This window comes from Notamacropus eugenii, chromosome 7, assembly GCF_028372415.1.
Source record: "Notamacropus eugenii isolate mMacEug1 chromosome 7, mMacEug1.pri_v2, whole genome shotgun sequence".
Taxonomy (NCBI): Eukaryota; Metazoa; Chordata; class Mammalia; order Diprotodontia; family Macropodidae; genus Notamacropus; species Notamacropus eugenii.
Window position 1 is genome coordinate 25,791,927 of NC_092878.1, and position 15,717 is coordinate 25,807,643.

The 15,717-nt window shown below is 36.8% G+C and overlaps 1 protein-coding gene across 3 annotated transcripts in view; it reads left to right on the forward strand.

Annotated features, from left to right (window-relative positions):
- Positions 1 to 15,717, forward strand: part of EIF2AK4 (eukaryotic translation initiation factor 2 alpha kinase 4) — a 106,913-nt gene that overhangs the window by 32,415 nt on the left and 58,781 nt on the right. For 2 of the 3 annotated variants that reach the window (XM_072622554.1, XM_072622553.1), the window contains exons 7-9: positions 4,387 to 4,502; positions 7,714 to 7,871; positions 12,184 to 12,719. In XM_072622554.1, the coding sequence (XP_072478655.1) occupies positions 4,387 to 4,502; positions 7,714 to 7,871; positions 12,184 to 12,719 (810 nt within the window). The remainder of the gene's footprint in view (positions 1 to 4,386; positions 4,503 to 7,713; positions 7,872 to 12,183; positions 12,720 to 15,717) is intronic. The other variant, XM_072622555.1, reaches the window with a different exon arrangement.

Here is a 15,717-nt window from a genome sequence, read left to right on the forward strand (position 1 = left end):
TACATAGCACCCGCTGTTTCTCACAATTCACTTCAGCAGAGACCCTCTCTTTGAAATAGGCCATCCATTCAGTAAACATTAAGCACTTACTATGTGCTAGATGATACAAAAGACTCAGAGTTTACATGACACATCTCTTCTACCTCCTTTAGTGCTTACAGCTTAGAAGGAGATAAGACAAACACAATAAATGTGTCAGAGAGGTGCAAAAAAAATTGTTATATTAAGTCTGCTGGAGGTAGGATGAAGAATCAGGAAAGGCTTATTGAAAGATACCTCTCAGGTGGCTATTGCAATATAAGATAGGTAGTAATGAAGTCTATACAGTGGAAGTGGCAATAGAAATGGATATTAGAAAGATGTCAGAAAGGTAGAATTGACAGGACTTACTAAAAGATTGGATATGAGATATGAAGAAGAAAGAGTAAAAAGTGACTCCAAGGTGGTATTTCCACATACAGGATTAGTGAAGTATAGAGGAAAGATAACAAGCCTGGATCTGGACATATGAAGTTTGAGGTGGTAATAGGATATTTGTGTAGAGGTCCCTTAGGTGGTTGAAAAATGCAGGTGTGATACTCAGAAGAGAAGTGAGGCCTGTAGCTTTAGATTTAGGTTTAAAGCCGTGGTGATTTGCTAACAGGGCAGCTAGATGGCACAGTGAACAGAATGCCATGCCTGCAGTCAGGAAGACCTTAATCCAATCTCAGATACTTATGAGCTGTGTGACCCTGGGCAAGTCACTTAACCCTGTTTGCCTCAGTTTTCTTATCTGTAAAATGAACTGGAAAAGGAAATGGCAAACCACTGTAGTATCTTTCCCAAGAAAATCCCAAATAGGGTCACAAAGAGACAGGCATGACTGAAACTACTGAATAACAAGTTTGCTAAAAAGATAAGCATGTAGGAAAAAAGCAGAGGGCCAAGGAAAGTCTCTTGGGGAACACCCACATTAAAGGATTGAGAAGAGGATTAGGAGCTAGTGAAGGAGACAAAGTAAAAAGTGGAAGAACCAAGAGTGTTGTATGTCTGAAGTCAGAGGAGGAAAGAACATCCAGTAGAAGTGTGGTCAACAGCGGCATGTCCTAAAGAGAGGTCAAGAAGGATGGGGATTGGGAAAAAAAAAGCTATGGAATATGGCAGCTAGGAGGTGACTGGTGGCCTTTCAGAACAGTTTTTGCCAAATTGTGATGGCCAAAACACATCTGCAAAGTGTTTAGAAGAGAGTAAGTGATGAAGTAGTGGAGTCAATAGGTGGAGAACTTTTTCCAGAATTTTAGGGAGAAAACTGGAATAGTGGCCAAATGGGAAAAGAAGTGTTTTGGAAAGACCTTTTTTAGGATTGGGTAGACCTAGATATGGCCGTACACAGGTGAAAAGGAGTCAATGGGAAGGGAAAAATGGACAAGTCATACAAAAGTGGGGACAACTGTTTAAGCTAGGTCCTAGAAAGGAGTGGGATCAAACACTTAGGTAGGAATATCTCCTCTTTTGTAACTAGAAAGTTTTTTGATAAGAAGTTTTGAGGAATGGAAGATGAGGCCCTGTAGTCTTCTTAGTGAAGTAAGAGGCTTGGTCATTTGCTTTAGGTGGATCAGGACTGATCAGGGGACAGTGAGGAGAACAGAGTTTTAGAACAGATCCTATGGGGAGTGTGATAGGAAGAGAAGAAAATTGTCAAGATGTATAAGGGGTCAGCCAAAGTTATATAGACTATAAATTTGTAGTAGGTGAAATCAACTCAGTTATGTGACTTTGTCCAGGCATATTTTGCAGCTTGGGAGTAGAATTTGAAAAATCAAATGATGGAAGTGTCCAAGGATGAGAATTCACAGGCAAAAAATATTAGAAAATTAGGAGGGTGAAATTTTCTAGATCAGTAGCTAGTGAGACATTCAAGTGACAGACCATGATATCAGTTCTGACTGTGGAGACAATTAAAACCAGAGTCCCAGAAATAGTCTAGGAGAATACAGGTAGGTCAAGCGATCAGAGATCTGAGAAGAATGAAGGATACTTTAGGGAGAGGTTGAAGATTTTAGGGGTGGAGGGAGAGAGATTTGAGGTTTCCATATAGTGGAGAAAATAGAATCCAGAGTTGGTCCGGCAAGGGAAACAGTTCCCTTGTTGTCAGATACTGGAGGAAAGGAGAGAATGGGGGATAGCTGGGGCTTTGACATCAAGAAGTGGAAAGGCAAGTTGTTATCATAGGGCTTCATTTTCTCTATAAAGTAAGAAGGAAAGGGTAAGTGAGATAGGAGAAAAGGAGATAGGAGAAAAAAGGGTTTGGAAAAACTTTTGTAGGATGGGAGATAGGGAATGGATTGGAGAGAATAAAAGGATTGCCGAGCTTCAGTAAGAGCTTAGTTGAAGTTGAATAATATGAACTAATAATGTACCCAGTCAGCACAGTGGGGCTTCCTCCTGTTTCCTCCAACAGCAGACGAGTAGAAGCAGAGGATGAGGAAGTCATCAGAGACTGAAAAAGTACTAAGGCATAGGAGGTATTGGAAGTCTCACTAAGGGTGAAGAATAGGTTTAGGGGAAGTCAAGAAGAAGGAAGCATGGACTCGGAGGAGCTTATGGTCAGTTAGATGGAGGAATGTCAGAATTTTTAATTAGAAAAGTGGAACATTTATGGGTAATAGTGAGATAATAATGTTACATTATTATTATTACCCTGGAGAAGAAATGAAGATGAAATAAAGGAGTAGTCATGGGATTTAAGGAGGCTAAAGAGTTGGGAGCTTAGAGAATCTAAGGGAGCATCAACAACCTAACTGCTGAAATCTCAGTAAGAAAGTGAATTACAGACATATACAGTGCTTAAATGGTCATATTTATTGAATTTTAATTTATCAGAGTTAATGTATGTATGTATTTGTTTACATGTAAATGGATATATATTTTATATATATATACATATATTTTATATATGTAACAATTCTACAGCCATATGTAGGTGATTTTTGCATTATCTGGTATTTCATCTTATCATTGCTTCTCTTTGCCTCCATTAGCACAAAATTAAAGAGTTAATTATACATAATCAGTGTCTGCCTAGCAGTCTAAATATTCTTTGTCTTATGCATCAGTTAATTCTAAAATTAAGATCTCAAATAGGAATCATATCTAAATTTTTTTAGTGTCTTTCATAGTGTCATAGACCTTTAAAATGCATGTTAATGCAAATTATCAAATAGCTTGAAATAAAATAAAACATCCAGCCAGTTAGTGGGCTTGCAGTCAGATCTGAGAATGGACTTACATAGAGAACTAAAGGTTAAATTTAAATGTATTTGTAAGAAGCTGTCATTATTAGAGAAGAGGGCATCTTTTTTATAAATCATGGAGGAAGTGTGATAGTATAGTTCAGTGGTAGCAAATTCAAATTGTGGGACACATTGACTTAGAAAATCACAGCATTATCAGTGTCGTATTGTATTTTTATTTTTTTTGTTAAACCTTCCCCAATTACACTTTAATCTGGTTCAGTCTGTACTGAGAATTTTGCTGGCCTTGAGTTTGACCACACTGGTCAAGCACCCTCAAAATGCATAAAATTCGTTTTGCGTCTTCTCACCCTTTTGGAATGCATTTTAAAGATATAATTTGTTGTCAGTTATTACTAAGGACATAAGAGTTATTGCAAAATGTTCTTTATTATTGCAATCTACCCCTCCCCACAAAAGAGTTAGGGATATGGAGGGGAAATCTTTACTTTGCTCCACCATTTAATGCCCTCGATGACTCAGTAAAGGATATTATAACACAGAACACTGTTTCTTCAGGTTCAAGAGAGCTGCAGGACATGTTCTCACTTCCTCACATAGAAAGAGATCAAAGCTTATCTTCCATGGTGGTTTCCTTGAAGAGAAACCTTTAACAGGAAGTATATGTTCTGGCATGTTGGTTAAAAACTTAGTCTTTTTAAAGTTACTTTTAGTTTTTTTCACACCTTGTATTTGTTACACTATTTTAGAAAATGTGAAGAAATTAAATCCTTTAACTGAAATAAAATATTAGAGAATAGGTACATAAATGCTGCTATATAAAATGCCATCCTTCATATTTTAAATGGCTTTCACAGTGAAGCCAATTTCATATTGACAGGTAGATATAAAAAGACATATGTGCAATTGTTGTTTTTTCCACAATGACATAGCTTGTCAACTTTTTGCTTAGTAACATTGCTTTCCATTTATTTTATGGCTGTACCTCATTGACTGGGACAGCTCAAATCAACCACATTTGTACAATTTATAAATCATTTTAATTCCTTGCACTGCTTAGATGGGGACAGAGAGACAATCAGACTCCAAATAAATGGGCTTTCCATGTTAATGCTAAATTGAAGGAAAATCATTGTCCAAATTTATTTTTAAGGCGAGAACGTCAGTATTCTATATGTAGTAGTGAAGATTCTCCTGGCTCTTGTGAAATCCTGTATTTCAGTATGGGTAATCCTTATCAGCTCACGGTGCACAAGGGGAAATGTATTGGTGAGTAAACTAGCTACATCCATTTATGTTAAGGACCAAAAATAACCATAAAGAAGAATGGTAGGATGATGATGATGATGATAGACACAGATAGATAACCCTTTCAGTTTGGCACAGTGCTTTATATTCTTGATCTCATTTGACGCTCACAACAACATGAGGGGGGTACTGCTGGCGTTATCCCCATAACACTGCCAACATCTTAAGAGGCACTGTAGTCTTTCAGAAAGAACTCTGGACTGATGAGAAAAGTCCTCTTCTTGCCTACCCTTGGTTTATAGTATAATTTACCACTTCTTGAAATAGAGCTCTGGAAAACCAGGCTTAGATAAAGCCTATTGGGATTCAAATGGAGCTACTGGACTATATACATTAAACTCAAATCAGGCAGAGCCAGCCCAAGCCTCATTTGGTCATTGTTTGGATTTTGATGATTCAGACTGAGTGTAAATGGCAATTGTTTCTATTCTAGCCGGAAACTCCAGTCTTTTCCCTCTCAGATTGATTTTTTTTTTAAGTAGGCAAACTATGCCATCTTTTGCCGAATTTCTTACCTAGCCTTAAATCACTAAATGAGTGTTGCCTCAGATAAACTCAGACCTGAGAAAGACCTTAGCTTAAAAAGACCAAGGTCCCCTACTGCCTCTGGGGCCATTTCCAGTTGTCCTCACCTATGTCTTGCCACTAGATTCAGATGACCCTGGAGGAGAGAATGAGGCTGATGACTTTGCACAGCCCTGCCTCTCTTAAACCTGATGCACTTACATTTTCACCTTCCTGATGTCACCGGTCCAAACGAAATCTAGAACAATGATAAAAACAACTATAATAGTGTAATTCCAGGCAAATTTCTTTGACATTCTCATTTTCTCTCTCTGTGAGAAAAAGATAGTAATCTATTTTCTTAGGAATGTATTAGGACAAATTACATAATAGATTTTAAATTATCTGAGTTTTTTAAAAGGAGAGTATGCAGTGATACCAAATATGATGTATTAGCCAATTTTAATACCAGGTATTAAGATTATCAGGCATCTGCCGCTTACAAAAATAATTTACACATTAACATGAATTTTTAGTGCCCTGTAGCCCTTTAATAACCTTGAAGTACCTTTATCGCAAATTGATGATATTGGCCTGTTTACCTTTTTTCTGGTATATTGGGGATCTGAAAAGGAGGTTCCAGTTTTGGTTATATTTTATTTATCAATTTCTAAAAAGATTATCCTTTGGCACTATACTTCTTGAGTAATGTAAAATTTGACATAATTTTTTAAGATCCAGTGTCTTTGCCATGTATATGTACCTTATCTTAGCAATAAAGCTATCTCTGTATGTGATATTCTGGAAGCAGGAAGAATTTGGATAATCCATAGAGGATGCAAAAATGAATTTTAACAAGCAGCTTCGAGTTTATTTCCCACCAAACTAACATACTTGAATTTCACTTCCTTTCTTTTCTACTTCCCCTCTTCCTTAAGGAGTTAAAATGAATAGCAAAATAATGAAAAAACAGGCAGTAGATAGGAGGAGATACAAAGGAAGTGGATAATCTACAAACTTGCTAATTAATTCCTGCTTAATTGAAAGTTACAGTATTCTGTACCCAGTGACCATTCCACACAAATTGGTGACCTAATTGACTCCAGGGCAAACTTGAGATCTTTGATGAAAACGATTGACATCAGACCTACTTGTCTGAGAGACATTTGAAATTCATAACACAAAGCCCATTGTTCATAGATCTGGGGACATGGGGAGGTAAATTAATTCTAATCCTACTGCTTTTCTGAGAGTTTCACTAGTACTTGTTACACAGGTTGCCCTTATTTAATACCTTTATAAGAAAGTAAATTTGCACTTTGAAAGGTCTTCATAAAACCACATTATTTATTTCCCACGCAGGGAATAGATTTTAAAATGTGCTTTGGTTTCCTGTAAAGTCATTTAAAAAAAAAAAAGATTGACTAATTAGCCATCATTTCCAATTGAAAGGTTTTAAAATATCAAAGAAAAAGATGCATGTATTGGGGATAAATAAAACTCCAAAGTGAGTAGCTTATAAATCATTGTTCTTAGCATACAGTGGTTCATGGCAAGTCCTAGTGTTCAGTGTTTTCCTCTCTTCCTTCTGTATTACGTTACTCTTACTGTTCTTCTTTTTTATTGTATTATTAGCCTGAAATGTTCATGTAACACTAGAAATCACATTGAATGACATACATACTAACTTTATAATAACTTTTATGTAAGTATCAGCATTCCTCATCCTGTGAACATTTAAGAAAATATACCTCTGACTGCTTAAGTGCTGTATTCCATTGGTTTCATTGGCTTGTCAATGCTAAAGAAAATTGGAATTTTCTCCCTTGGCTAAAAATTTCACGTCATTTGTGACACACTAGACAGCTGTAATCAGGAAGTTACAAAATGCTTATTTTAATAACATCTGTAAAATAACAGTAGTTAATGAGTAGAAGCTGCTTCTGCATTCTGATTATCAATTGACTCAGTACAATAATTCTTTATCCAGGTGTTTAAAAAAGTATGCTATCATTTTTACTTTTTCCAAATGGAAATAAATCATAATTATGCAACAAGATAGCAATTTTTAGAACTATATCCTTTTTTCCAAAGGGTTTTCTGAAGGCTTTTACAAATGAGAACATATGCCTATGACTAAAGAAACATATCTCTCTTTCCATCTCTTGTATTTTGCTCAACGTTGCTACATTCCATCACCTTTTTTGACTCCTCCCTGATAACAATTCCTGATATAAGTAGGCAGTTGTATTTAGCCCATTTTATGTTCAGCAAACTATTAAATTTTAAAATGCTCTTACCGAATGGCCTTTTTCCATGAAGTTGAGGTAATGCCCCTTATTCTTTCTGCACAGACACTGATCAAAACAAACTTTATAGAATTTCACTATTTTCAGCTTCTCAATTTTTTTGTTTTTTAGTATTTTGACAGCATTTGTGCCAATGTAACTATGTGGGACCATAACAGGATGTTGTAAATGAATTTGATTATGATGTAGGTAACAGAAGATGTTGGCCTTGATATTCAGTGTGGTGATTCCTTATCAGATTTTTTTTTCTGTCCCTTTCTTAGCTCTTTAATGTAAGTACTTATTTTTATCTATCAAACCAAAGGAAAATATAACAATGAAATTTAACTTCATTTCTCTCTTTGTTCTTTTATGTACAGGCAATGATGTACAGCTTGGAAAATTAACCTATAATGCCTTGGAAACAGCCACTGGCAACTTTGTCCTCTTATATGAGTGGATACTTCAGTGGCAGGAAAAAATGGGCCAGTTCCTTACCAGTCAAGAAAGAGAGAAGATTGATAAATGCAAAAAACAGGTTGGAAATACCTTTTTCTTCATTTTTAGACAAGTAGGACATTTTAATATGCTTCTACACTGACCAAATAAAAAGGTGACCTACTAGAAATGCTTCCTGTAGCAATGAGATAACAAAAAGAAATTGAAGGAATTAGAATAGGGAATGATGAAATAAAGCTATCCCTCTTTGCAGACAATCTGATCGTATACTTAGAATCTGGAGTCAACTAAAAAACTAGTTCAAACAGTTGACAACTTTAGCAAAGGATATGAAACAAACCCACATAAATCATCAGCATTTCTATATGTTGCCAACAAAGTTCACCAACAAGAGATAAAAAAAGAAATTCCATTTAAAATAACCTCAGACAGTATAAAATACTTGGGAGTTTACCTGCCAAGGCAAACCCAGGACAGTTATGAAACACTTTTCACACAAAGTCAAATCTAAACAATTGGGGAGCTATTAATTGTTCATGGGTGGGCTGAACCAGTATGATAATGATGACAGTTCTACCTAAATTTACTTATTCAGTGCCATACTAATCAAGCCACCAAAAAATGAGTTTATAAAACTAGAAAAAATTAACGACCACATTCATTTGGAAGAACAAAAGGTCTAGAATGTCGAAGGAATCAGTAAAAAAAAAAGTGGAGGAAGGCAACCCATCAGTGCCAGATTGAAAACTGTATTAAAAAGTGGTAATCACAAAAAGAATCTGGCATCAGCTAAGAGGTGGATCAATGGAATAGGTTAGGTACACAATACACATGCGGAGATCTAAGCTTTTGGGACAAGAACTCACTATTTGACAAAAATTGCTGGGAAAACTAGAAAGCAGTTTGGCAGAAACTAGGTACAGACCAACATCTCGTACCACATATTTAAGTCAAAATGGGTGCGTGATTTAGACACAAAGGATGATATCATAAGCAAATTCAGGGGGCATGGAAAATTTTACCTGTCAGTTCTATGGACAAGGAAAGATAGAGAGGGCCAAATAAAATGGATAATTTTGATTACAATAAATTAAAAACTTTTTACACAAATATAATCAATGCAGCCAAAATTAGAAGGAAGCCAGAAAATTGGGCAGAAATTTTAAAGCAAGTTTCTCTGATAAAGGCCTCATTTCTCAAGTATAGCATATTGTATATTGTATACATAGTATATAATATATTCTCTAGAACTGAATCAAATTTATAAAAATAAGAACCATTTCCCAATTGATAAATGGTCAAAGGATATGAATAGTTTTCAGAAGAAGAAATCAAAGCTATCTGTAGTCACACAAAAAAAATTCTCTAAATCATTATTGATTAGCGAAATGCAAATTAAAACAATTCTGAGGTACCACCTCATACCTATCAGATTGACTAACATGGCACAAAAGGAAAATGACAAATGTTGGAGAAGATATGGAAAAACTGGGACACTAATACACTATTAGTGGAGTTGTGACTGATCCAAACATCCTGAAGAACAATTTGGAACTATGCCCAAAGGACTATAAAACTGTGCATACCCTTTGACCTGGTAATACCACTAGTAGGTCTATATCTCAAAAAGGTCAAAGAAAAAGGACCTATATGTACAAAAATATTTATAGCAGCTCTTTTTGTGGTGGTAATTAGAAATTGAAGGGATGCCCATCTACAGGGGAATGGTTGAACAAGTTATAGTTTATGATTGTGAAGGAATACTATTGTACAGTAAGAAATGACAAACAGGATGGTTTCAGAAAAACCTGGGAAGACATGTGAGCTGATGCAAAGTGAAGTGGGCAGAACCAGAACATTGTACATAGTAACAGCAATATTGTACAGTGATCAGCTGTGAATGACTTAGCTATTCCAGTCAGTTCAGTGATCCAAGACAGTTCTGAAGGACTTCTACCTACCTTCCAGAGAGAGAACTGATGGAATCTGAGTACAAATTGAAACATAATTTTTTCACTTTCCTTATTTTTCTTACTTTTTTTTTTTGGCCACATAGCTAATATGGAAATATGTTTTTTTATGATTTCACGTGTGTAATTGATATCAAATTTCTTGCCTTCTCAGTGGATGGGGAAGGTACTGGAGGGAGGGAGAGCATTTGGAATTCAAGTTTTTTTGAAAAATACATGCTAAATAAATTTTTAAAGAAATCAGATAAAAGGACAGCCAAGACATCAATACCCTACTTTTAAGTGGGAGATTTATGAAGACTAAGAAAAGTATATTTTATGAGCTTTTTAAAATGGCTTAGAATTGAGCTGGTTAGCTATGTTTTATTATGAGCATCTAAATAGAGGATGCCTAGAGCAAGTGTTGATGTATCACATTGCCACTTTTCTCCTTGTTTTTCCAATTCCCTGCTGCCATCCTCCCCCTGCTATTGGAGATCAGAACTTTCATGGCACATTCTACCCTTGCATAACTTTTTTAACCATTCACGGTTGTTCCCAACCCCTTGGTGCAAGGTCCATCCATCTCTCCAACTGAAGCTAAGTAGGCGAAAGGCAGTGGTTGGCCATCTGATGGTTTTACTTTGCAGGTTTACTCCATCAGTATACCCCACATAAAGTTGCATCAGTCAATATCATTTTGCAATAATGTCACTAAAACTGATAACAATACCTTACACTAAAGCTTGGGTTTTTCAGCTAGTTTCCAGAGCCCTGGCCTCCTTCTGCCCCTGTGCTCTGATGTAGTCTCTGTTCTTCTCGGATTACTGAATATCATAGAGAGATGTTAAATGTCAGATACCAATAGTTCACTGTTAATGGAAAGAGAATTAGTCTTTTGAATATGAATGGATCTGAATCCTGGCTGTCACAATTACTGTGCTACTTCAGCTAAGTCAGTCTAACTTTCGTGAGCCTCAGTTTCTTCAGATGTAGAACTTCATCATGTTCTGAGAAAAGCAGTTTGTAAGCCTTGAACTGACATATGCATGAGTTATCGTGAGCATTCCTAGCTACTATAAAGAATAAGAGAGAATTTTTTTGGTTCCTTGAGCTTTTCAAAAAAAATTTGAACCAACTTCTACATGTTTAATATCATTCTCCTACCAGTTACATTCCCGCTTCAATCACTTAAAGAACTGAGAACTTTAGCTTTTGAATATCCACTAATAATCTTTTACCCTCCCCTTTTCACACATTAACTTAATTCTCTTCCACTGCTCACTTCCTCAGAGGAAATAGATATACGTTCCCCAGATGTGTTCAATTCTTTCTTTAAAAAAAAGAAATGATTTGTTGTTTTGTACCCTGCCCTACCACCATCCCAACTCATATGAAAGTTGTCAGCTTTCTTAACTTAAACTAGTGTTTAGTGTTCCTGTGGAAGAAACAGCCACTTTTCCCATCAGCCTTCTAAAATACTACTGGATGGACCCTCTGCCAGTTATTTCCCACCCTTCTCCTGCCTCCTCCCTATACTCTAATAATTCTGATGGCACCCAGATGTACCCACTACTTTCCCTATTTTGCTGGTGTGGAAAGTCTTCTCACCTCAGATCTCTTAGCATCTGAGAAACACAGCACAGCTATCATATAGACAGCATTGACCAATTTTAAGCTTTTATAGTCTGAATTTTGGTTGTCCAAGAAGGTATTTTCCATTTTTAACATTGTTGCTAGTGAACTAACAACCTGTCTGCAATATTATTTCACTTCAAATCGTATTTTCAAAGAACTAATTAAGACTTTTAGGTGGGGTTTGCCTACCTTTTTCCCTTAAAGTATAATGTCACAATTAGTTTTTAGGACAAAGAAGAACTAGTGAGAGTTTGTTATACTGAACATATAAAACATAGTATTATTTTTTCTTTTTCCTGATTGCTAATATTACACCATTAGATTAAACTTCCCCTAACTGTCTAAATTGCATTTTAAATGGCTTGAAAATAAACTCAAATTTATTCATGAGATGAGGAAGAATTGAAAATGGCTTGTTTAGAAAAACTGAACTGTTAACTTCTGTTTTGATTTTGTTTTTAATTGAGAAAGCAATTAAGGTAGTTAAATTGATAACAGTGATCTGGTGTCAAACTTTAATTCCAAAACCACAAGTTTATAAGAGAAAGGACCTTGGCTTTTTTTGTAACATTCACATTTCAATAAATCCATCAATCTATAATTTTTTTTTTTGCCTCTCTTGACAGAGTGGGATATGAACTAAATGACTTAAGTTTTCCCAGCTTTATCAATCTTATACCACCAATTCAGGACTTATTCCTGGTTCTTACTTGAAAATTCATTTTCTAAACATTTTTTATCGTGAAACAAAATGGCAGTTAATTCTAACTAACACAAGATAAACTTTGTGTTTCTTCTAACCAGATTCAAGGGGCAGAAGCAGAATTCAGCTCACTGGTGAAACTGAGTCATCCAAATGTAGTACACTATCTAGCAATGAACCTCAGAGAAAAAGGTGATTCTCTTGTTGTGGACATTTTAGTGGAGCACTTCAGTGGTATTTCTCTCTCTACATATCTGAGCAAAGCAGTTCCACTTCCTGTTGATCAGCTGCGAAGTTATGCGTCCCAACTTCTATCAGGCCTTGATTATTTGCATAGTAATTCAGTGGTACACAAAGTCCTGAGTGCTTCAAATGTCTTGGTGGATACTGAGGGCAACATCAAGATTACAGACTACAGTATTTCTAAACGATTAGCAGATATCTGCAAGGAGGATGTTTTTGAGCAAACTCGAGTTCGTTTTAGTGATGATGCTCTGCCTAACAAAACTGGGAAGAAAGGTGATGTATGGCGTCTGGGCCTCCTATTGCTTTCCCTCAGTCAGGGTCAAGAAAGTAAAGAGTATCCTGTCACCATCCCTAATGACTTGCCAGCTGACTTCCAAGACTTTCTAAAGAAGTAAGTATCATTGCCATTCTTTTTTATTGTCATATTCAGCTGTATTGATAGAGTCCTGGTGGCACTGAGTATCTAATTTTGAAGACAAGGATGTTGAAATGCTGCCTTAGAACCATTTCTTTGTACCACACTTTCCCTCTCCATGTGGTATGTTTTATGTCTACTGCTAGATTACCTGTGTTTCACATCAGCTTAACTCTTATTTCCTCTGGTTCTCTTCAGGGTTTACTGTAGTAATTTTCAAACCTTTGTGGATTCTTTTGCATGGTATCATAGACATTCAGGACTTATTGTGGTCAAATACCAAGGGCCTCACTAAACAGAGAATTCCTTAGGATTCCTAGTTAGTCTTGTTTCTTGCCTCCACTTAGGGCGAAAGGTAAGCACTCCTTTTTAGACTTCTTGCAGAGTCAGTCAGCAAACACTTTTTAAACGTTTACTCTGTGCCAAGCACTGTGTATACAAAGAAGAAACGAATAGTCTATATGCCTTCAAGGAGCTCCCATTCTAACGGCAAAGACAACACAGAGAGACAGATAGCTGTATATAAATGATACATACAGAGAAGCTGGAAGGTAAGCCCAGGGGAATACACTAGTAGTGGAGAGGAACTAGGAAAGGCCTCCTGCAGAAGGAGGGATTTGAGTCAAGGCTTAAAAAAATCTGAGGAATTTAAAAGGCCAAGATAAAGAGGAGCATTCTAAACATGGAGCACACCCAGTGCAAGGGCATAGAGTTGGGAGAGGGATAGATAGTTTTGTACAAGGAATAGAAAGGAGACCAGTGTTGCTAGATCATGAAGTGTAGAGAGACTGAAAAGGTACAAAAGGATCATGTTGTGAAGAACTTTAAATGCCAAACAGGATTTTATATTTAATTCTGGAGGTTACAGAGAGTCACCGGAGTTAACTGAACAGAAGACTAACATGGTCAGACTTGTAGCTTAGGAACATCATTTTGGCCACTTAGTGAAGGGAGGAAAGACTTGAGTCAGAGAGACTGACCAAAAGCCCATTGGAGTAGTCTAGGTGAGAGGTTATAAAGGCCTATAGAAGGATGGTGATTTTGTGAGTGGGGAAAACATATGAAAGATATAAAAATATAAACAATAAAATTTGATATATAGAGTTAGTATGAGAGGTGCGTTGGGGATCACACCAAGATTATGACTGTGGATGACCAGAATAGTGGTGTCCTAAAGTCACAGGACAATTAAAAAGTGAGAGGTTGGGAAATAAAGAGAATGAGTCCTCTGTTTTGGACATATTTTATTTGAGATTTCTATGGGACATCCGTTTCAAGATTACAAAAAGCAGTTGGTAGTATGGCACGGAGCTCAGGAGAGAGATTAGAACTGGATGTATAGATCTGGGAATCATCTTCATGGAGCTGATCTTTGAACGCATGGGAGCCAAGGAGAGCAGTAGTATAGAGGGAGAAGATAGGAGGCCTAAACAAAGACATAGCAAGGGAGACAGAGGAAGAGAAAGAGAACAGTGTAATGAAAACCTGGAGAGGAGAGAGCAGCCAGTAGGAGATGGTGGCCAGCAGCATTAAAAGCTAAAGAGAGGTTAAAAAGGATGAGGGTTGAGAAAATACCATGGTAGCTGTCAATCAGGAAATCATTAGTAACTTTGAAAAGGGCAATTCCAGGAAATTATGAGGTCAGATTCCAGATAATTTAGGTTTTAGGAGCAAGAAAGAGGAGGGAAAAGTGGAAGTACCTAGCATAGCTGACTTCTTCAGGAAGTTTAACCAAGAGAAAGAAGAGATATAACAGACTATAGCTAGCCTGTGTAGTAGGATCAAGTGAGGAAGATTGGGGAAGCCTGGGTGTGTTTCTAGCCAGTGGGAAAGGAGCCAGTTAAGGAGAGAGAGAAGATTAGAGAAAGTGGGGATGATAGTGGAGCTAATCTTGCTAGGAGTGGATTTGCTTATCTCATACTGATCTTGTAGAAAAGATGGAAATATACCTTCCATCCTTTGCTAGAGAAGTGAAGGACTAAAGGTTCAAAATTAAACCTGAATTCTTGAGTGTAGCCAGTGCGATTTGTTTTGCTTGACTTTACTTATTTGTTATAAATGAAATTAGTAATAGACTTGGCAAAAAAAGGTAAAAAATTATTGTCATTCAAATTAACTGTAAATGACTACCACCAAGTTGAGAGATTTGTATTAATGTTCAGTAGTGTTCTGAGTAGTGAATGCCCCATTTAAGAAATGTATTGACAAATATAAGCTTGTACAGAAGATAGAAATCTGGAGCCCATGCTGTAATAAGTATCAATTAAAGATATCTGAGATGCTTAGCCTGGAGAAAAGACTGTGGGAGAAACATAGTTGTGGTTTTCATGAAAAGTTCTCATATTCAAGAGAAAGTGCACTTGTTGTGCCTGGCCCCAAGTGTGGTCAGAGAAGCAGGTGTAGGCTTCATGTAAGAAAAGCTTGCTAACAATTTGTTGTTGTTCAGTCATTTTTCAAACATGTACAGTTCTTCATGACCCCATTTGAGACTTTCTTGGCAAAGACACTGGAGAGGTTGTGTCATTCCCTTCTCTAGCTACTTTTACAGATGAGGAAATCGAAGCAAACAGGGTGAAGTGACTTGCCCAGGGTCACACAGCTAAGAAGTACCCAAGGCCAGATTTGAACTCAGGAAGATGAATCTTCCTGACTCCAAACTTGGCACACTGTGCCACCTAGCTGCTCTTTGTTAACAGAGGAGTACAGATGTAGAATACAGAAGTGGAGTGGATTGCCTCTAGAAGTAGTGAATTTTGCCATCACTGGAGGTCTTTCAAGTAAAAGTTAGTCAAGGACCATCTAGTGTGCTAAGAGGGCTAAAACATACACAATCTCCAATAAGGATGATAGAATCCTAGGGTAGAAGTTCCAAAGATAAGTGGATTAACTTCCACAGGCACTGGGGGTGTAAGTTCTAAAGGTCTCTGGTTCAGAGGATACTGGTCCAGGTGAGGTAAAGCAAAATAACAAAATT